At 37.8% G+C, this 23,117-nt stretch overlaps 2 protein-coding genes and 1 long non-coding RNA gene across 3 annotated transcripts; all 3 read left to right on the forward strand.

Annotated features, from left to right (window-relative positions):
- Nucleotides 1-5,815: 5,815 nt before the first annotated feature.
- On the forward strand, nt 5,816-10,374 carry LOC131466768 (anionic trypsin-2-like). Its single transcript, XM_058640206.1, has 7 exons — nt 5,816-5,883; nt 6,401-6,587; nt 7,334-7,513; nt 7,614-7,675; nt 8,538-8,677; nt 9,462-9,537; nt 10,355-10,374. Exons 1-7 carry the CDS (start codon nt 5,838-5,840, stop codon nt 10,372-10,374), a joined length of 711 nt encoding a protein of 236 aa, XP_058496189.1. The 5' UTR covers nt 5,816-5,837.
- Nucleotides 10,375-11,436: 1,062 nt separating this feature from the next.
- On the forward strand, nt 11,437-12,345 carry LOC131466512 (uncharacterized). The gene is made up of 3 exons (XR_009241432.1): nt 11,437-11,550; nt 11,654-11,718; nt 12,268-12,345. It is a non-coding gene; the product is annotated as an uncharacterized LOC131466512 (long non-coding RNA).
- Nucleotides 12,346-15,241: 2,896 nt separating this feature from the next.
- Nucleotides 15,242-18,975, forward strand: LOC131466771 (trypsin-4-like). Its single transcript, XM_058640210.1, has 6 exons — nt 15,242-15,287; nt 15,810-15,996; nt 16,721-16,900; nt 17,001-17,062; nt 17,925-18,067; nt 18,814-18,975. Exons 1-6 carry the CDS (start codon nt 15,242-15,244, stop codon nt 18,973-18,975), a joined length of 780 nt encoding a protein of 259 aa, XP_058496193.1.
- Nucleotides 18,976-23,117: the final 4,142 nt, after the last annotated feature.

Below are 23,117 nucleotides of genomic sequence, written 5' to 3' on the forward strand. Positions count from 1 at the left end.
GAAATATGTGGATCATCACTGTGGCGACATGTAGAGAAGGAAAAGCCAAAAGAAAAAAGAGCAATGCTAATGGAATAAGGAGTAAGCAGCTAGACATTTATGTCCAGTCTTCCATCAGTGTTGGATCCAGGAGAATCATAAGCTTTGCTGAACGTGGTCGCCTGACGTCAGCAGCTTTGTTATTATTCTGGGACAGCTGGAATAGCAGAAACAGTTAATGGACTGTGACAGTGGCAGAGAAACATGGAAGTGAGGGCGGACCTGTGGACCTGCTGGACCTTAGATGACTCTTTTGACTAAATCACTCTCCTCCATCTATCTATAGCCTTGTCCCAAAGTTCCTCCCTAATCTCTTCAACCCTGAACGCTCACAGACCTTGATGATGTCACGTCTGTTTGAGACTTTAAATGCAAGTTTGGGAGTTTTGGCTGTGTCTGACACACTTTTCTGCTCCATTGCCATCCTGCTGCAACGAACACCTGGTCTTCTGCACCAGTATTTACCAACCGCTTTAAGCCTGAACTTGCACATTCTTTTTTTTTTTGTCACTAAATTATCTTTTGTTAGTAATTGGTACATCCAATTAGTTAGCACCTGCCATGGCAATTTCCCATGTAACAACAGTTTCCATCACCGTAGGAGTAAATGTGCAGTAGATGATTTATACACATGGCAAAATGAAAATAGACCATGGATGGGAATAAATATGGGTTTTTGTGCAATGATTGGTGACACATGAAAGCATGAAGCCCCCCAGAATGAAAGTCCATTAAGAAACAACGCATGCTGCTTATAAACAGATTACACTACTGTTAATGTGCTACATTTAATGTTTTATTACTGTATTATTTTGGTTTATTGTCCCCTTGGGAGATTCGGTTTCACAGTTTCTGTACATTTTGTATGTCTCATTTTGGATTGTCACACAGCTGGAAAACATATAGATCATGAAAAGATCAGACACAAAAGAAAAACATACATCACATACACGGCTTTGTTGGGTTTAAGGTGGAGATGGCAGAAGGTATTAGGCTTTATTGCATTTCATACTTTTGAATCTCCTTTGTGAAGGTAGGAGTGTGTGGTGTTGATCTTATAGACTTGGCGTTTGTAGACCAATTATTTTTGTTGTGTTACAGTGTTGGTTATCTGAATTACTTTGTTTCAGTTTTTTTTTTAGTTTTTTTACAGTGAATATGTTAAGGAAACAGGTATTATGTCCATTTACTAACTTGAGGGGTTCCAACATTTCATTTGTGACTCACAGGTCCAGTGTGTAACATTTGGAAGAGTTATGTACGTTTGGAAAAGTGTGTAATTTCTTTGCTTTTTCCGATGAAGAAGAATGGTTTAGCCCTCATCAACTCACTGCATAAACCAACAAATAAGAGAGGGAGAGAGGACATGGTAGAGCGAGTAGAAGAATGGAGACAGTTATTATGAGAGAGTTCTGTGACGCACTTGGGGAGGCGGGGAGGGGTGAGTGGAGGAGTCCTCCGTGAGTTGCAATCAGCAGTCTCACCCATTGTGTGAAATGGGGAGAAAAAACAAGTGTCGGTTTCAGTAAATGAAAGATACTAGAATACGTTAGCGACGTACATCACATAGCGCAGCCTTGGAAATGATTATTCTGGAACCTAAACCGAGTACTGGCACCTTGTGAGAAGTGTTGGTACTCAAAATAGAAAAATTAAGAAGTGTACCGGACAGTACTGGCTAACTTCAAGAACTGGTCTAGTTCTAGTTCTTAAGCACTGGACCTTCAATGAGACAGGATAAATAAGAGTCTCAAACATAGGTCATTTGGGAATTACTGGTGTGGAAAGGTTTAAGTGCCATGAACCAAAAAGTGATCCACACGAGTATGTATACTGATCTGTTGGTCTATTTTGAGCAAATTTCCAGAAAATGACTAATGCCTGGCCCACATTTGAGGATAATTGGCCAGATATTGGTCCCCTTCTGGCTCTTACAACAATCGTGGGTGCCTTCCGATTGTAGCCTGATTCTAACAGATTATCTGGCCAAATGATCCGCTAGTGTGAGGGGTTAACAGGCATCCTTCCCAATTTCAAATTGTAAGTATTAAACATGTTTGATATTTACAACTGAACAGTGAGCAGAACCCTGCGAAACATCGCACACACAACAACTGTTAACTGACGACGCCAACATTGTCACGTTAAATCATGCCAAGTGTGTGGTCATGTGTCTTGACTGGATCATCTAGTCTGTGCTTCCTCAGGATTGAAAGACTGTATGTTTCCTGCTGTGTTCTTCAGATGCAAATGGGACAATGACCAGATCCAATTTTTGACGTAACTATAGCGATACCAAGTAGAAGAGAACAACTTGAAATAATCCACATCCTGCTCTCATGTTGCAAAACAGCACACTGAGCTTGACGTAGCTTCCACTGTTAATGTAGCTCGTGTACTCATTTAAGTTTGACAACCACTCAACAATAAAAGACATCAGTGTCTGGATAATTATTTTGGCTTTCTGAATAACAACGTCATATAATTTGCATCTTCAGGGAATCCATCACAGTAAGTATATAAGGAACCAGACTCATCCTCAGATATGACCCTGATGAAGCCAGAGTAACATTAAATTCTGATGGACTTGCAATAAAACCCCAAAGTCATTGTTGTTCAAACTCAATTAAATCACAAACAATATATCTATTTTTTTATTCTTCACAAACAGTGGGCCTCTGGACCGGGTGTGGTGATTTATGGTGTCATTTCTTTCCGCAGTAGTGGTCATTATGCTACGCCATAAAGCAGCAGGATTTCAGATTACTATGCACGGATGGGGAACACTATTAGAGCCCCCATGAAATACAAGTGTACACTGTAAACTAAATTAAACTGTAAACCCCTCATAAATAAATGCAACCAGACATTCAAGATCTACAAGAAACTCTCATTGCTTCTCTTTGCCACAGCGCATTTGCACAAATCGGAACATCTTTCTGTTGACGAACGCTCTTTTCTTAGTTCTTTATTGTTTTTACCTTCATCTGCAATCTCCACATCAAACTGGACACAACACAGCAGTGAAATATATAGACAACATCTCTTACTGTGTAGTATGCCAGGGAGAAATATATACTGTACCTGCCAGGAAAAAAAATAATTGCACAATAAACCGAGCTCTTCAAAGAAATCATCCCTGCCTCTCTTGTATTGCTTTCAACTTCAAATCTATTAGTTCTTATCCTGCATGTCTGGGTTTTACCACCATCATACCTTTGCAGTCACACATTTTTTTTTTTATTCAAGCTGATGGAAAATAGTTTTGTTTTTGCAACTTGCTCATCCAAATATGGAACGTTTTAGCACATTTCAGAGAGAAGAGTAAATTACAGAAAATTAATGATTTCCATCGATCAGCTACATTACTTATCTGTTCAGGGTTACAGGAACGGGAACTGACCCCGGCTGAGTTTTTACACTTCTATGTGGTTTTAGCTTCTCATGCTGACTTGCAGTTGTTGTGGTGTCACAGATAACAAGCGAGTGAGAACGTCAGGGTGAGAACAGCAGTTTGAAACCAAAACCTCTTGTATTTAAAGTTAGATTTAAGGTCAAAGTCAAGGTTACATTTAGTTACAAAGCACATTTACAACAATCATCGCTGCCCAAAGTGCTGTACACCGGCAATAAAAAATGTCAACAAAGTTAAAATACATAGTTAAATTACAAACAATAGCAATACAACTTAAACTTTGCTTTTTGATAAAGCTTATAGTTAGAGCTGGCTCAGGGAAACCTGGACCATCTCTTAGTTATACTGCTATAGACCTAGACTGCTGGGGGAATTTCAATATTCAGGGTATGAATATGAGTTTGTGTCTTTCCTTCCTTTCCCCTCTCTCTCTCTCTGTGTCCTCATCTTGCAGGTTGCAGGATCCAGATCCAGTTTTCGAGGCTATTACTATCATACATATCATCACCATTAAATATATTATACATTATGCTATAATTAAAAGTCGATATCAGTTTGATTTGTCTTTGCTGCTGCTTATATACATTGTAGTTGTATAAACATGTCATCACTGACTCTGTCTTGTATAAAGTTGTAACTTGATACAGTTGTATATCTGTTCCTGGTCTCTCTCTTCTGTCTCTACCTATATATATATATATACTTCTTACTTCTGCTGTGAGGGTGACTGGCTTTTTCACTTTGGTCTTCCTCCATCTGAAATCTACATGTTCAATCTGCAAGTCAGCATGAAAGGTTGTAACAGCACAAGCTGTAGATGTAAGATAACAGCTTGAAACAGGGTCGGTCCAAGCTTCCGCGGGGCCCTTTATCAACGCTTATAATAAAGCAGTACATTTAATGATGCTTCTGGGGGAATTCTGCACAGCTGTAGCTGTGTTGCTTGCATCATCCCAATATCCAATCCAATCCAACTTTATTTGTTAAACACTTTAAACAAACCACAATGGACCAAAGTGCTGTACAGAATAAATAAAAGGCATAATAAGTTAAAGGGTTTAAAATGAGATAAAACAGGTTAAAATAAATTAGAATCATAAAAACACAAAAAGAAATCCATACAATAAAAAACAATAAATTCTATTCCAATTAAAATAAGTAAAATAAATAAAAACCAAACGTCTCATGAAGTGTCAAAGGCCAAAGAGAAAAGGTGGGTTTAAGAAGGGATTTAAAAACAGACAAGGACAAGGCCTGTCTTATGTGCAGAGGCAGATCATTCCAAAGTTTTGGAGCTGCGACAGCGAAGGCACAATCCCCTCTGAGCTTCCGCCTGGTTTTAGGCACACTCAGGAGCAGCTGATCAGCTGACCTGAGAGAGCGAGCGGGTGAGTGTGGATGTAGAAGCTCGGAGAGGTAGGGCAGGGCAAGACCATTCAAGGATTTAAAAACAAATAAAATCATTTTAAAATCGATCCTGAAGTGTATGGGCAGCCAGTGGAGTGAGGCTAAAATGGGGGAAATGTGCTCAAATTTACCTGTGCCAGTTTTGTACAGCGGGCAAAGGAGGACGCACTAACCCTGTTTGACAGTTTGACATGATAATGTCAGAGAAATGGTTTCTTTGAGCATCTTTCACGGTTGTCTGATAGTGACGCCAAGTTAAAAACAGGCAAACCATATGACAAAACAAGATCAAGTGTGTGTCCACGTTCCTGTGTGGGTCCAGACACAGACTGCACAAGATTAAAAGAGTCGATGAGGTGCAGGAATTCCTTAGCCATTGGCTTTTCAGGACAACACACATGAACATTAAAATCTCAATATCACCTTGGTATGTTCTTACCCTTATATTGACTTTAATCTTAAATGGTAGCACATTTGAAAGAATGGTCTTATGTTGGTTTTCACTTCACAAGAGGTTCACTAAATATGGTGGCAGCCTATAAAGTCACAAAATAAAACTATAGACATTTACATCATCATAATATACCATAATAACTTGTCTTTGGAAAGCTTAGAAGCAGGTGCGACAGTGTGTCGAGGTTCCTGTCAGATCACAGTGGATTTATGTGATTCTGAGACTGAAAATTATAGTATGTCATATTATTAAGATTATAATCACAATGTGAAATTTTCACAAATTCATCCTGTAGGCTGGATTGGACCTTCTGGTGAGCCGTGTCTGGCCCACAGGCAAAGGCAAACAAGTGACCAGACTTGCAAATTCCACAAACAATATGATAATAATGATAATTAAAAAAATTGGTGTTACTGGGACTCTTTCGCAATAACTGATAACGATCTCACATTATAAAAAGGTCATTGGTTCCTCTTAAAAATCCACCACTGCAGTTGGTGGACAGTCATTAGACAGCGAACAATGGCGATGGCTTGTCTTACACATCTGCTCTTTCTGCTGTGCGTCGGTAAGTGTTCAACAACGATGTTCTACATTTTTGGTTTACACTCTCAAATTTCAGACTAAGAAAGCATCTCTCTTTGGCTTCATCAAACTTTTCACAACTTGCTGATATGACATGTTTTTTTCAGAAATGACATGACATGCATGCATTTCAGAAAGTACATTTTGTTTTACTATATTCTGTAATAAATAGTTAATCACTGTATATACAGGCATTGCTGCAATAAAAAATGGTGTGCCTCAAGGATCAATTTAAGGCCCATTGTTGTAGTATTTATTTATTATTTTAGACATACACTTCATTTTATATTTTGATTATGTTTTATTTATCATCACCACATTAGTTTTTCTTATATTTTTACTTTTTCTCATTGCATTGTTCTTTTTAATGTTGTATTACCACATTTTTAATGCAGGACACAGGTGAATAAGAGCTTGATGTTCACTTCATGTTCCTTGAATACACAATGACAATGACAATGTTTTTCTTATTCATAAACATGGATTACTTTCTCCTTCAGGCGTCACAGTGAGCACAGTGGTGGATCTGCAGAAGAGAATCATCGGCGGTGTGGACTGTAGACATGATGACCGTCACTACCACGTCCGGTTGAGGACGAATAATGGAACTCATGAAACATTTTGTGGTGGCTCTCTGATCAGTGACCAGTGGATTCTGACCGCTGCTCACTGTCAGATACCAGGATGGTAAAAAAAACACTAGAATTATTTTTTGAGTCTCATAACCTCAAATACAAATACAGATGCCCCGAGGCATCCCTCCATCCCTGAAGGTCTTGTCCATATTTATTGTCCAACACTCTTTTAGACTAATTTTCCTTTTGTTTTTATTGTTTTCAAGTATAGACTGTGTTGCCACTGCTGGAATAGCCACATTTCTCGTATAGGAAAACATATGTATATAGCCTCTAACTTAATGGATACTTAGTGTTTGGTCATAGATTTTCCCCAAGGCTGGGAACACTTAATATAAATTATGCTCTTTAATATGGAATTATTAATCAAATTAAGACTGTATTGTTCTGCAAGTTATGCCATACAACCAATGGTGGTGCATTGATATTAATGATTGTTAAGTGATAGCAGTCTATCACTACTGCTGTATGAATGTAGGGAAAAACAAAACAAATTAATATGCCTATTCCAGCTTTATTTAAAAAGGAACAATATTTCAGAGAGGTCATAGCAGTAAAATCGCAGGTGTAAATCATCAAATTAATGATGGGTGTGTTCCATTTAGCTTCTGAAGTTTCAGAACATTAGTTCCATGCATGCAGTCCAGATGTTCCCCAATGTTAGGAACACTTAATGTACATTATGCTTGTTAATATGGAATTATTTCATGTCAATTTGCAGCTTTTTCAGTGCTGATGTACATAAATGGCATGAGGCCATTGTTAACATCACTGTTTTTTTTAACCTGCCTCTTGCAGGACTATGTTTGCAGATTTACGTGTGCATCCAGGTCCAGCAAGAACTGTGCAAATCACAGATCCACCCGTGACCTTCAGGGACAGCAAAGGCAAGAAACACGACATCATGTTAGTGAAGCTCCCCTCACAAACTCAAACCCAGACTGTTCAACTTCCCAACTGTCGAAATCGTCCCAAGCTGTGAGTTGTGATCTTTTTATTAACATGTAGAGAAAAATAATGTCAGATATACTTGTAATTATTTATTTATTTTTTTAAATTCAATGTGTTATTTTTGCAGAGGTGATACAGTTCAGATTGCAGGTCATGCTTCTTCAGTATCAGGCCCAAATAATGAAAGACGTGAGAAGAATTCCTTTAATTAATTTAATTTATTACAAATATCAGCATACTGTGATCTTGTCTTGTGTTCAGAGATATTTAGGTTCTTTCATTTTGTCTTGAGACTGTGTTGCTATTAACCCTTTAACACCTAAGCCTCAAAATGTGCGTCTGGACTTTTAGACTTATTTTTACCATAAAACAACCAGAAAATGAACCAGAGTAAGTTTTTCTAGAATAACTTTCAATATCTGGCAGTTTACTGCATGTTAATGTTGTGTTTTAACAATTTAAAATATTACATATTAAAAACATTATACATGGACACCAGATTTCCAAATATGAACAGTATAACATATATTTAAAATAACATTTATCTGAGTCTTTGTCTCAATATGCAAAAACAGTGCAGGTGTTTTTCCAACTCTCTCCTCTCTGGTGACAAAGACGCTGATTTACCGGCTTCCTGCGACAGCCACAAGTGAAATTACCACAATAACCACACACTGGCTTTGACGTGCAACTTCTCAGCTTTCAGAAACCGCTGGAATTCTTCCGAGAGCACAAACTGTCGCATAAGTGCAGTATTGCACAGTGTGTCGTCTGCTCGGTGTTAAAGGGTTAACTTGTTAACATTAGTGTGTTTGTATTAGACTGTGTTTTAATTACGTTAAATTTAAAAAAAGTTTGGGTTTTGTAGCCTCAGAATATGAGTGTCATATGTACTTTAGGTGGTGACCAATCAGTAGCAGCAGCAGAAACTAACAACTTTAAATGAATTATTCTTAAAAATACATACAATTGGATTTATTTCATCGTATATCTATAAGTCTGCTTTGTAATTGTCTGTGTCACATGTCTAAAAACTCATTATCATTATCAGAACCTGGTGAAACAGCTACTCTCCAATGTGCCGATACCACCATTGTGGGCTGTCAACACATGAACAGGATGAAAAACTATCATACTTATGCTCATGAAAAATGGATGTGTGGCCAAAAACCTGGCGTGGACACATGCAAAGTGAGTTGTATATTAAGATCTTAGAGATCAAATTGCGGTAGTATTTGTTTATTTATTTGTTTTATAGGTCAGAAGCAAACAAAATATAATACATTTTTTGTCTTCTTTTTTTAATTTAAGCAGAGGTGGAAAGTTGTGGAAAGAAACATTTACTCGCATGACTATAATTTAGTAGGTTTTTGTGTCATTTGTAATTTTACTTTTACTCAGGTATGTATTTTTGGAAGTACTGTACTTCACTACATTTTAAATCACAGCCGTTACTGAGTAAAAAATGGTTGGCCTGAAATAAAAATAAAAAAAACAAACAAACACCGGAAACTTTGGCAGTGAATGATGAGGACAGGTGAGTGATGAGGACAGGTGAGTGATGAGGACAGGTGAATGATGAGGGCAGGTGAGTGATAAGGACAGGTGAGTGATAAGGACAGGGTGTGTGATGAGGACAGGTGAATGATGAGAACAGATGGGTGATGAGGACAGGTGAATGATGAGGACAGGGACAGGTGAATTGGTGTTAATTAAGGTCCCTCAGTGAGTGAGAAATTTAAACGTTAACTTGAGTACAGACCAGTACTTTTACTTTTACTGAAGTAAAAATGTTATCAAAATAGTGGTACTTTAACCTGAGTAGAATATTTCTGTAGTCTTTCCACCTCTGAATTTAAGTATATACTTTATAGGGTTGTTGAGTTGTTCTGGTGTTGTAACTATGCATGTAGATTGTTTATGTGATTGTTGTGTGCGTATTGTTTTCTGTAAATCATGTGTTTGCCTCTTGCAGGGTGACTCTGGTGGAGGAGTGGTTTACCAGAAGAGGATCTATGGTGTCATTTCCAAGTGCAATGCCAACTATACGTGTACAACCCCAGCAGTATTTATGGACATCTGTCATAAACCATACATTCAATGGATCAAGGGAACCATTGCCAAAAAAAAGGGCTGGTTAAAATGTCTAAATTGTTTTGGTTAAAAGCCATTTCACATTTTTGCTTAAAAGTTGCTGAAAATTCATGAATTCATTTCGGGAAATTTAAATTTGCAAAAACACAACAGTATGCTTTTTTTCTGTTCATCATCATCATCATCATCATCATAATAATAATAATAATAAGACTAATAACAGTCTGCTCTTCTTTAAGCATTAATAACACACTTGTTTCTTTATTGAAATTAAAGGAGCCAAAAAAGTCTTACTAACAACAATAACAAAATGACTATAAGGAAATTATTAGTGAAGAATTTTGACAGGTTTTTTTTTTCTTTAAAACAAAAAAAGATAGAAAAATTAAACTTGCATGACCGGAATTCTTGAGTTCAACAGGCTGCTATTCTGTTTACAAAAAAACCTAGAATTAGAACTAAATTAGACCCTATTCATATTCATTTTTCATGGCCCACCCACAACACCTTTGCGGCCAACCAGGGGACTGCAACCCAGGCTTTGGGAATCACTGGGATAGTATTAGTAGTAAAATATAACACAGTGGGCATAGACCTGAACTAAAATAAACAACAATTACAACCAAAATTTAGCACAATAGTGTGTAGCAACGTGAAAGTAAGCTTAGCAATTGTACCAAGTATTTGCTGTGCACAAATCTGATTTATTCAATAAAAAAACAAGTGCTTATTTTCTGTCCTCATTTATTCTTCTCTTACTGTTTGTTTCCATAGTGATTGCACATGCCATATAAGGTTTGTTATGAAGACAGTCAACATGAAAAGCAAAATTTAATTTCAATCCGTTTTTATTATCACTAAGGCACCGTTTTTTGTAGTTCTGTCTAGAGGAGGGTTAACCCTACAGGGGGTTAACACAGCTAACCCTAAAATCATAGAGTTTGGCGAAACACACTGCATGTAAACAGCTGGTTGTGCAAGAGGTGTAAAGGAAGGGTGGGGACGTGGAAGTCCTGTGGTCTAGATCTCGACACAGAGGGATGACAGCTGCCATTTTGACCACGACATCCTCTACGCTGATGACAAACACGTATACATTTAAGTTACTTCCTCCTGATATTCAAACAAGCTCTTTTTCTTTTTTTTAACAGAAAACCATGAGAAGACAGTGACCACTCAAAGTGTTCCTCAAAACCTCCAGTATTCAATATTAGCAGTTGTGCGTGCACAGGTCTAAATGTGTGTTTATCGAGAAATGTGAAAACCACAACACCTGTGTTGCAGATTCTTCAGAGAAAACCACATTTCCTTTTTCATTTCTATGTTTACATATATGATACAGAGATGCAGTATGTAAATTCAAATCACTCAAATCATTGCAAAGCAGGGTAAAACCCCAGAACACAGAGCATTTAGGCTGCTTTTTTTTCCCATTACTATGTTAAAACGTATATACAGAGGCTATAAGAATGTGCAAAATAGAGAGTCTTATATCCTTTTGTTCCCAGCACAACCTATAGGCAATCTGATAACATGTTTTGTGTTATCATTTTCACCAGTTACATAAACACACCTGAGCAAAAAGTACTAAAAATCGGAATTGAGTTTGTGAAATTTGTGAAATTTGGAAATATGTCACATTTCAAAGTTTGCTTGGCTCATTTTTATTAACAAAAATAGAAGAACAATTGAATTTTGGAGTTTGAATTTTGACTTGACAACACATGGTAAATTCCCACTGCAATTTACCATGGGTGCACCTGAGGTACAGATCCGTGCCACGTGAGCACTAAGGGTTAACGCATGATTATTATCATATGTAAAATTATAAATTTAGAGTGCCTGACAATCCGTCTAATGTTTTGTTCAATATATTTTTCCAAACAGTTTCCTCAGACTTTACAGAAGATGAGAAGATGGAGATTGAGAGCATTAAGACGTATAAAAAAGACCTTTTGGACGAAATCCAGGTGAGATACACACATTCAGACACCAGAATATCTGTTATCTGCATCCATATTTTACTCCAACTTAAACTTTTATTATAATAAAACATTCTTCTTCCCTGTACAGAAGTTAAAGATGGAGATCGACAACGTGATGGCCGAAGTACTCAGCTTTGAGTTTGCCGAGGAAAAGTGAGTTTCGACTCCGCACCTGTTTGAACGCGAGTTCTCCAACCTCAGATACTTGCGTTGCATTTTCACAATGGCTTTCTGACATAGTTTGACTCCCTCACTCACCATAAGGTTAGAAATGTGGCCGTCTTGTGAAGATTTCCCTTTTTTGGAAAAATGTTTCTGGTTTTCTTTTTTTATCATCATATCAAAAGAATAGCTTTATTTGGGATTCAGTATCAGTGTATTCTTAGAGGACAGAGAACGTCTGTTTCTGGGCCTCGTCAGGGGATTTCCAGTCAGGGGGTCAATGCAGTCACCTACAGTATGTAGGAAACTGAGAGGTGAGAGAGGAGTCATTTCTCACAGTCTGCAGTGCCATGATTAAATGTCACTAGTTCCTAAGCGTGGGCTCTCATTGACTCTAATAATAAGCTGTATAACCATGAAGGTAAACTATTCCAGCATTTAAGTGAGAGATGTTGCACGGCAGTTTGGGATATACAGTATACTGTACATGCATATAATATCAGTGTGAGTAAATACCAAATGTTGATTTCACCCCCGCAGCAAGACGATAGAGAAGAGCAAACGGTTTTCAAATGGAAAGAAGAAATTCAACATGGACCCCAAAAAAGTGAGTGTGAGCATGTGCCACTGTCCTCTATGTAACTCTGTTTTATATCATATAAGATATATAGAAAATAATATAAAGGAGAATAATGCATGATACTGTCAAAGGTGATCTTTTCCTGTAAATATTAACATTTAAAAACTTTAACAAAATCATTTTCAAACTGATGAACATACACATTTTGGCAAATGAGCGTCTTAAGAACAACACACACGCTCGTCATGTGTGGACTTCCTCTCACTCGACCGCACTGAGGCTCCTTTGAGTTTGTGAAATGATGCTGTAAAACAGTCCCATCGTCACGGCAACAGGTCGCCGCACATGACACTGTAGTGTGCATGCAACAAGACACATCAAACACAAAATAAAAGCACTAGAACTACTGCCTTCTCCTCAGAAACTGTACGAGAGCATTCGTAGTGAACCCTTCAAAATTCCAGAGGACGACGGGAACGATCTGACTCACACTTTCTTCAACCCCGACAGAGAAGGATGGCTTTTAAAACTGGGTAAAACACCCGTCCTCGGTGTCACGCAGTACTTTTTGCATAACCTAAATATTTGCATCCTGATTTACCTGCGGGTGCAGTGACAGTTGCTCTGAACGACGACACAGATAATGACGGCGATTACGCTTGTGTCTGCGTTTCAGGAGGCCGAGTGAAGACGTGGAAGAGGCGATGGTTCATCCTGACCAGTGTTGGGAACGTTACTTTAAAAAAGTAATTAGTTATAGTTACTCACTACTTGTTCCAAAAGGTAACTGAGTTAGTAACTGAATTACTCTATAATAAAAGTAACTCGTTACCAGGGAAAGTAACTATTTGCGTTACTGTTAAAAAAAGTTGCTATATGTCAAAGAATTTGGATTTTTTTGTGTAGTTTTCACAAGTCAGTTGAAATGAGTAGAACAGACAGGTGTTTGTACATAACTTTCTATATTTATTGCACGTCGACAGCAAGATGTTTATCCTGCACTTCAAGTATTAACACTTACACCATATAAAGTGCATTTAACTCTAGCAAATTAAATCAAACTCCCTCAACCTGAGACAACAAAAGTAAACTTTTAAACAACAAAAAAGTGTGTTTAGCTCTGTAGTCTTATTCTTAATTAAATAAATCAAACTCTCAATAATCGGTGTTTTTGGCAACTAACTTTGTAGATGCGTGTGCCATCGTGAGATGCTTCATTAAATTAGAATTGCTTACAACGGATGTCGACAAAGTTTTTGCTCCGGGACATAATGTACACATTACTTGCCTTTGATCACAATGAACTTGAAGTAGTGATTTTATCGCCACAAACAATGAAAGTGCCAACTTTACATCGGAGTCCCGACTCGCCATCTCTGCTGCTTCATCGATTCTCTGTTTAGCTGTTGTGTGCGTGTGTGTGTGTGTGTGTGGGGCGCGTATGCTGGAATGCGTGAAACGTGACTCTGCCTTAGTCAATCATAATCGCTTACCTCGTTATTAACCCGCCTCCTCACTAGCTGTGAGCCAGGGGTGCGTTGGGATTACACAGTTTATTCAATCAATGCATAGTAACGCACCACATTTTACGTCCAGTAACGTTAACGGCGCTGTAACGACGGGAAAAGTAATTTGCTAGATTACCCCGTTACTGAAAAAATAACGCCGTTACCTAACGCCGTTCTTTTAAACGGCGTTATTCCAAACACTGATCCTGACTGACAACTGTCTCTACTACTTTGACTTCACCACTGTAAGTTCTGCTGCTCCACTGTCACACAATTTATAATCAAACTCCTCTTCCTCTTTAGTCACCATCCTTAAACTAACTTCCACTCACTCCATGTCTCTTTAATCTGTCGGCAGGACAAAGAGCCCGAGGCCTAATCCCGCTAGAGAACCTCTGTGTGAGAGAAGTGCCGTATCCTCGCAAACCGGTGAGTCCTTGCATGTTGAGTTTGCTTATGTTGCAGGAATTATTTTTGAAACGTTAACTCGGTATTATATTTGTCTGACTCTTTCGCTGACTCTTATTTTAGACATACACGTACACATACACTTACACGTTTTTTATTTGACCAGAAGAGACCATGTTTGGTTGGTTTTGGAAAGGGTGGAGCTGGGGAAGATCCAAGGGGGTGGAATCTTATGGAGAGGTCAATTGACTGGCAGGTCACTGGGGGTCACACACCCTGTAAAATCCCACCATAGTGACGCCCTGAATCTGTGGTCTCAAACGCCATATGCGTTTCAGACCGAGGCCAACGTTGAATATGAATAAAATATGAAACCTTCCTGTGACTCCCCTGAAACCAAGTGTTTTCTAAGGCCTGAATTCTCTTCACTATGATATCAAGTCAACGTGGCCTACAGGCTCCAGGCGTTTGAGACCTCTTCCCTAAATCACACCCTGCTTTATCGTCTGCTTTGAACCAAAATTGACAAAGTGGACATCGTACTAATCGTTGAGAATCCACAGAATCCTGAGCAAAACAATTATAAATCAAGGGAGAAGTTAGCTAATGTCCATCTAGACTTGTTTCACATTGGCTTCACTTTCTAGACACGAAGCACAGGAAATGTGGGTTGATTTCTGTAATCACATTGTTTGAACTATTCTGAACTACTGCCTTCTCCTCAGAAACTGTACGAGAGCATTCGTAGTGAACCCTTCAAAATTCCAAAGGACGACGGGAACGATCTGACTCACACTTTCTTCAACCTCGACAGAGAAGGTTGACTTTTAAAACTCGTCCTCTGTGTCACGCAGTACTTTTTGCATAACCCAAATATTTGCATCCTGATTTACCTGCGGGTGCAGTGACAGTTGCTTTGAACGACGACACAGATAATGACGGCGATTACGCTTGTGTCTGCGTTCCTCTTAAAAACCCACCACTTTGCAGTTGGTGGACAGTCATTTGACAGCGAACGATGGCGATGGCTTGTCTTACACATCTGCTCTTTCTGCTGTGCGTTGGTAAGTGTTCAACAACGACGTTCTACATTTTTGGTTTACACTCTCAAATTTCAGACTAAGAAAGCATCTCTTTTTGGCTTCATCAAAAGGCTTTTCACAACTTGCTGATATGACTTGTTTTTATGACATGTTTTTTCAGAAATGACATGACATGCATGCATTTCAGAAAGTACATTTTGTCTTACTATATTCTGTAATAAATTGTTAATCACTGCATTAGAAAATGGTGTGCCTCAAGGATCAATTTAATGGCCCATTGTCATAGTATTTATAGAACATTTATTATTTTAGACATACACTTCATTTTATAGTTTTATTATGTTTTATTTGTCATCACCACATTTGTTTTTCTTATATTTTTACTTTTTGTCATTGCATTGTTCTTTTTAATGTTGTATTACCACATTTTTAATGCAGGACACAGGTGAATAAGAGCTTGATGTTCACTTCATGTTCCTTGAATACACAATGACAATGACAATGTTGTTCTTATTTATAAACATGGATTACTTTCTCCTTCAGGCGTCATAGTGAGCACAGTGGTGGATCTGCATAAGAGAATCATCGGCGGTGTGGACTGTAGACATGATGACCGTCACTACCACGTCCGGTTGAGGACGAATAATGGAACTCATGAAACATTCTGTGGTGGCTCTCTGATCAGTGACCAGTGGATTCTGACCGCTGCTCACTGTCAGATACCAGGATGGTAAAAAAACACACTAGAATTATTTTTGGAGTCTCATACCCTCAAATACAGATGCCCCGAGGCATCCCTCCATCCCTGAAGGTCTTGTCCATATTTATTGTCCAACGGTCTTTTAGACTAATATCCTTTGTTTTTATTGTTTTCAAGTATAGACTGTGTTGCCACTGCTGGAATAGCCACATTTCTCGTATAGGAAAACATATGTATATAGCCTCTAACTTAATGGATACTTAGTGATTGGTCATAGATTTTCCCCAAGGCTGGGAACACTTAATATAAATTATGCTCTTTAATATGGAATTATTAATCAAATTAAGACTGTATTGTTCTGCAAGGTGATAAATGGTGGTACATTGATATTAATGATTGTCAAGTCATAGCAGTCTATCACTCCTGCTGTATGAATGCAGGAAAAAACAAAACAAATGAATATGCCTATTCCAGCTTTATTTAAAAAGGAACAATATTTCAGAGAGGTCATAGCAGTAAAATCGCAGGTGTAAATCATCAAATTAATGATGGGTGTGTTCCATTTAGCTTCTGAAGTTTCAGAACATTAGTTCCATGCATGCAGTCCAGATGTTCCCCAATGTTAGGAACACTTAATGTACATTATGCTTGTTAGTATGGAATTATTTCATGTCAATTTGCAGCTTTTTCAGTGCTGTCAATGGCATGAGGCCATTGTTAACATCACTGTTTTTTTTTAACCTGCCTCTTGCAGGACTATGTTTGCAGATTTAGATGTGCATCCAGGTCCAGCAAGAACGGTGCAAATCACAGATCCAACCGTGACCTTCAGGGACAGCAACGGCAAGGAACACGACATCATGTTAGTGAAGCTCCCCTCAAAAACTCAAACCCAGACTGTTCGACTTCCCAACTGTCAAAATCGTCCCAAGCTGTGAGTTGTGATCTTTTTATTAACATGTAGAGAAAAATAATGTCAGATATAATTGTAATTATTTATTTATTTTTTTAAATTCAATGTGTTATTTTTGCAGAGGTGATACAGTTCAGATTGCAGGTCATGCTTCTTCAGTATCAGGCCCAAATAATGAAAGACGTAAGAACAATTCCATTAATTAATTTAATTTATTACAAATATCAGCATACTGTGATCTTGTCTTGTGTTCAGAAATATTTAGGTTCTTTCATTTTGTCTTGAGACTGTGTTGCTATTAACCCTTTAACACCTAAGCCTCAAAATGTGTGTCTGGACTTTTAGACTTATTTTTACCATAAATCAACCAGAAAATGAACCAGAGTAAGTTTTTCTAGAATAACTTTCAATATCTGGCAGTTTACTGCATGTTAATGTTTTGTTTTAACAATTTAAAATATTACATATTAAATACATTATACATGGACACCAGATTTCGAAATATGAACGGTATAACATATATTTAAAATAACATTTATCTGAGTCTTTGTCTCAATATGCAAAAACAGTGCAGGCGTTTTTCCAACGCTCTCCTCTCTGGTGACAAAGATGCTGATTTGCCGGCTTCCTGCGACAGCCACAAGTGAAATTACCACAATAACCACACACTGGCTTTGACGTGCAACTTCTCAGCTTTCAGAAACCGCTGGAATTTTTCCGATAGCACAAACCGTCGCATAAGTGCAGTATTGCAAAGTGTGTCGTCTGCTCGGTGTTAAAGGGTTAACTTGTTTACATTAGTGTGTTTGTATTAGACTGTGTTTTAATTACGTTAAATTTAAAAAAAGTTAGGGTTTTGTAGCCTCAGAATAACAGTTTCATATGTACTTTAGGTGGTGACCAATCAGTAGCAGCAGCAGAAACTAACAACTTTAAATGAATTATTCTTAAAAATACATACAATTGGATTTATTTCATCGTATATCTATAAGTCTGCTTTGTAATTGTCTGTGTCACATTTCTAAAGACTCATTTTCATTATCAGAACCTGGTTATACAGCGACTCTCCAATGTGCCGATACCACCATTGTGGACTGTCAACACATGATAAACGGGATGATTAACTATCATGCTTATTCTCATCAAAAATGGATTTGTGGCCAAAAACCTAACGTGGACGCATGCAAAGTGAGTTGTATATTAAGATCTTAGAGATCAAATTGCGGTAGTATTTGTTTATTTGTTTGTTTTATAGGTCAGAAGCTAACAAAATATAATACATTTTTTGTCTTCTTTTTTTAATTTAAGCAGAGGTGGAAAGTTGTGGAAAGAAACATTTACTCGCATGACTGTAATTTAGTAGGTTTTTGTGTCATTTGTAATTTTACTTTTACTCAAGTATGTTTTTTTGGAAGTACTGTACTTCACTACATTTTAAATCACAGCCGTTACTGAGTAAAAAAAAGGTTGGCCTGAAATTTAAAAAAACAAACAAACACCGGAAACTTTGGCAGTGAATGATGAGGACAGGTGAGTGATGAGGGCAGGTGAGTGATAAGGACAGGGTGTGTGATGAGGACAGGTGAATGATGAGAACAGATGGGTGATGAGGACAGGTGAATGATGAGGACAGGGACAGGTGAATGATGAGGACAGGTGAATTGGTGTTAGTTAAGGTCCCTCAGTGAGTGAGAAATTTAAACTTTAACTTGAGTACAGACCAGTACTTTTATTTGTACTGAAGTAAAAAATGTTATCAAAATAGTGGTACTTTAACTTGAGTAGAATATTTCTGTACTCTTTCCACCTCTGAATTTAAGTATATACTTGATAGGGTTGTTGAGTGTTCTGGTGTTGTAACTATGCATGTAGATTATTTATGTGATTGTTGTGTGCGTATTGTTTTCTGTAAATCATGTGTTTGCCTCTTGCAGGGTGACTCTGGTGGAGGAGTGGTTTACAAGAACAGGATTTATGGTGTCATTGTCGTGGTCAATGCCAACTATACGTGTACAAGCCCAGCAGCATTTATGGACATCTGTCATAATCCATACATTCAATGGATCAACAGAATCATTGCCCAAAGCGCTGGTTAAAGGGTCTAAATTGTTTTGGTTAAAAGCCATTTCACATTTTTGCTAATAAGTTGCTGAAAATTCTTGAATTCATTTCAGGAAATTTAAATTTGCAAAAACACAACAGTACGCTTTTTTTCTGTTCATCATCATCATCATCATAATAATAATAATAAGACTAATAACAGTCTGCTCTTCTTTAAGCATTAATAACACACTTGTTTCTTTATTGAAATTAAAGGAGCCACAATTGTGTTGTGTTCATTTTAAAAGTCTTATTTTAAACAATAACAAAATAACAATAAGGAAATTATTAGTGAAGAAATTTGACAGGTTTTTTTTTTTCTTTAAAACAAAAAAAGATAGAAAAATAAAACTTGCATGACCGGAATTCTTGCTTTCAACAGGCTGCTATTCTGTTTACAAAAACAACTAGAATTAGAACTAAATTAGACCCTATTCATAGTCATTTTTCATGGCCCACCCACAGCACCTTTGCGGCCAACCAGGGGACCGCAACCCAGGCTTTGGGAATCACTGGGATAGTAATAGTAGTACAATATCACACAGTGGGCACAGTCCTGATCCAAAATAAACAAAAAATACAACCAAAATTTAGCACAATAGTGTGTAGCATAGTGTGTGAAAGTAAGCTTAGCAATTGTACCAAGTATTTGCTGTGCACAAATCTGATTTATTCAATAAAAAAACAAGTGCTTATTTTCTGTCCTCATTTATTCTTCTCTTACTGTTTGTTTCCATAGTGATCGCACATGCCATATAAGGTTTGTTATGGAGACAGTCATAATGAAAAGCAAAATTTAATTTCAATCTGTTTTTATTATCACTAAGGCACCGTTTTTTGTATTTATTTATTTACTTATGTGGGTTTACAAAGTATTCAACCTGTGTGCACATGTCAAGTAAAAGTCCAGGACATGCTAATGCCAGTGAGCGTAGAGTGTCCCTGTATTGATCCAAACCTGAGCTGTCAGCCTCATGTTCCTTGTAATCATCAAGTCAAGTATAATCTAGGTTGAAAAGGCTGCCTTTCACTCTGCTGCAACAAACCAGGAGCCTTTTTACCAGCTGCTGTTCAACAAATCACTAAGCCCCTGAAGAGGCTTTCAGCTGTAAAGAAAGAGCTTTTGCTTTAAAGCCGAGACTTATGATACAAATCTATTCAACCACGTCTACTGTAACACAACATATAGAGTTTTTTTTACTGATTAAGAGCATAAATGTTTATTTTCCCCGTCCTGGTTTGACAGATTTTCTACAATCGTGCTTATCATTAGTTTGGTTTGCTGTTCTCTTCTGTGAATGCACCGTTTTCACACCCTCTGCACTTTTATACGAGCAGTTCATCAGTTAAATTCACAAAGCAATCACCGGTAATCAAGTGCAGGGCAATTTCCCTCGACTTCCATTTCCAAAACTCACACTAAAATAGATATTGCACAGCGGAATTGGCCACAACCTTTATGACAAAAAAATCAATTATTACAGGCACAGCAGGATTTCATTAAAATGGATCTGGATGCTGAAGACAAGAAGAGACACAAACTCAAGTCACATCTGCAAATTTAAGGACTTGAGACTTGACTAATGTTGGTAAACTTAGTAAAACTAGTTCATGCTTTTGTTACATCTAGATTAGATTCCTGTAACTCCTTATTATCAGGATGTTCCAACAAGTCTGTTAGAACCCTTCAGTTAATTCAAACTACTGCAGCACGAGTTCTGACAGGAACTAGAAAGAGAGACCATATAACTCCAGTGTTAGCTTCTCTACACTGGCTCCTCGTACAGGTTAGACTTGAAGGTTAAGACTTGAGACTTGCTCTAGACTTGAAAGTTAAGACTTGAGACTTGCTCGAGACTTGAAGGTTAAGACTTGAGACTTGCTCGAGACTTGAAGGTTAAGATTTGAGACTTGCTCTAGACTTGAAAGTTAAGACTTGAGACTTGCTCTAGACTTGAAAGTTAAGACTTGAGACTTGCTCTAGACTTGAAAGTTAAGACTTGAGACTTGCTCGAGACTTGAAAGTTAAGATTTGAGACTTGTTCCAGACTTGAAGGTTAAGACTTGAGACTTGCTCGAGACTTGAAGGTTAAGATTTGAGATTTGCTCTAGACTTGAAAGTTAAGACTTGAGACTTGCTCTAGACTTGAAAGTTAAGACTTGAGACTTGCTCGAGACTTGAAAGTTAAGATTTGAGACTTGTTCCAGACTTGAAGGTTAAGACTTGAGACTTGCTCGAGACTTGAAGGTTAAGATTTGAGACTTGCTCTAGACTTGAAAGTTAAGACTTGAGACTTGCTCTAGACTTGAAAGTTAAGACTTGAGACTTGCTCTAGACTTGAAAGTTAAGACTTGAGACTTGCTCGAGACTTGAAAGTTAAGATTTGAGACTTGTTCCAGACTTGAAGGTTAAGACTTGAGACTTGCTCGAGACTTGAAGGTTAAGATTTGAGATTTGCTCTAGACTTGAAAGTTAAGACTTGAGACTTGCTCTAGACTTGAAAGTTAAGACTTGAGACTTGCTCGAGACTTGAAGGTTAAGACTTGAGACTTGCTCGAGACTTGAAGGTTAAGATTTGAGACTTGCTCTAGACTTGAAAGTTAAGACTTGAGACTTGCTCTAGACTTGAAAGTTAAGACTTGAGACTTGCTCGAGACTTGAAAGTTAAGATTTGAGACTTGCTCGAGGCTTGAAGGTTAAGATTTGAGACTAACTTTCCAGACACAAAGATTGAAATGTAGAACTCTCATTACATAACAAGAAAAGTATCTCATTATCATATCTTGTAATAATGTCTTTCTCTCCTCTGTGGCAGTTCTTTGCTTCTGTTGAGCTTAATATACGCCCTATACACAGTCAAAAAATATGTCAACTGTCTTGTTTTGGTTTAGTTTCATGCTTATGCTATTAAAATAAGCATGCAAAAAATTAATTACAGGAATTGGATTTTCTACTTCTATGATGTCTACATAGTACAACAAACAAGATCAATAGATACAATTGTTTGTCCTTCTATGACGTTAACGCTGGAATTATTTGTTCACAGGCTAAATAAATAAACAAACAAACAAATCATGACTGATGTTTCCCACCTGGTGAGTTGCTGACTGTAACTTGTAACTTCTTCCCCGTTCATTTGCATCATTTATCAACGAGACACTGTTAATCAGTCTAAAGAAATAAGTCAGATTAATGTTGCTGTCCTCAAAGTGAGATAGATGGTGTTTGTTTCTAACAGACGGCAGAAATACAATCACTTATAACTTGGTGTCACTGCTGGGATTGTGCGGACTGGGATTGAGGACTTTTCACGTAGAATTTATTTGGTGTCAGTATCTGGATTTCAATATCAGTACCCAGCAGGTTTTTTGTACTTAACTTTCGGGGACACTTTAAAAAAAGTTTTTTTCTTTCTCGTTAGATAATGTGGTACAGCTGGTGGTCCAACTAAAGCCAATAAAAGTGTGAAATAACACCTTAACGCCATAAATGATCCATCTGGTGAGTGATATACCTGACGTCTATATCGATGAAACGGTTCATGAAGTTTTATCCTTTTTTCTTCTTCTTCCTTTTTCCGTGGGCAGACAGGTCGGCAGGGTCGTAATTATCCCTCGAGGTGATCACTCTTGTTAGAATTTGTTCCCGCAAGATGCTTCATTGTTCCTCTCCATCCATCTCCATGACACAAGTGCTTCTTCAATTCCTGCTTTTTTTGTTTCCAAGCTGGTCATTCATTCCATTTATAAAAAAAAAAAAAAATCTCATCAAATGTTCATTTACAAGCACTAATGGTTCCATTAGTGCTTTTTTTGTGATTTGTTAAAGGCCACATAGACCGGAAGCTCCAATTAACACTGCGTTTGTGTTTGTGTATCTGCGTCATTACCTCGTTTATGAAACCCTAAAGTTTCAGAACAACACTTCAGCCACTGCTGAGAAAATAGTGTTGTATTGTTTTCCTGGGCTCTGCGAAGCGGATCGGCACTTCCGTAGTTTGATGTCGTCATCAGAAATCCTCACCACTCCTCTCACCACCGTAGCGCCTCCCGGTGCGGGCACTAGTCCGGGCACATCCGGTTGCGTACATTCAACCGCAGAAGAAGAAGAACTACTCTCGTTGTAGCTGCTGAGATG

This window comes from Solea solea, chromosome 10, assembly GCF_958295425.1.
Source record: "Solea solea chromosome 10, fSolSol10.1, whole genome shotgun sequence".
Lineage (NCBI taxonomy): Eukaryota > Metazoa > Chordata > Actinopteri > Pleuronectiformes > Soleidae > Solea > Solea solea.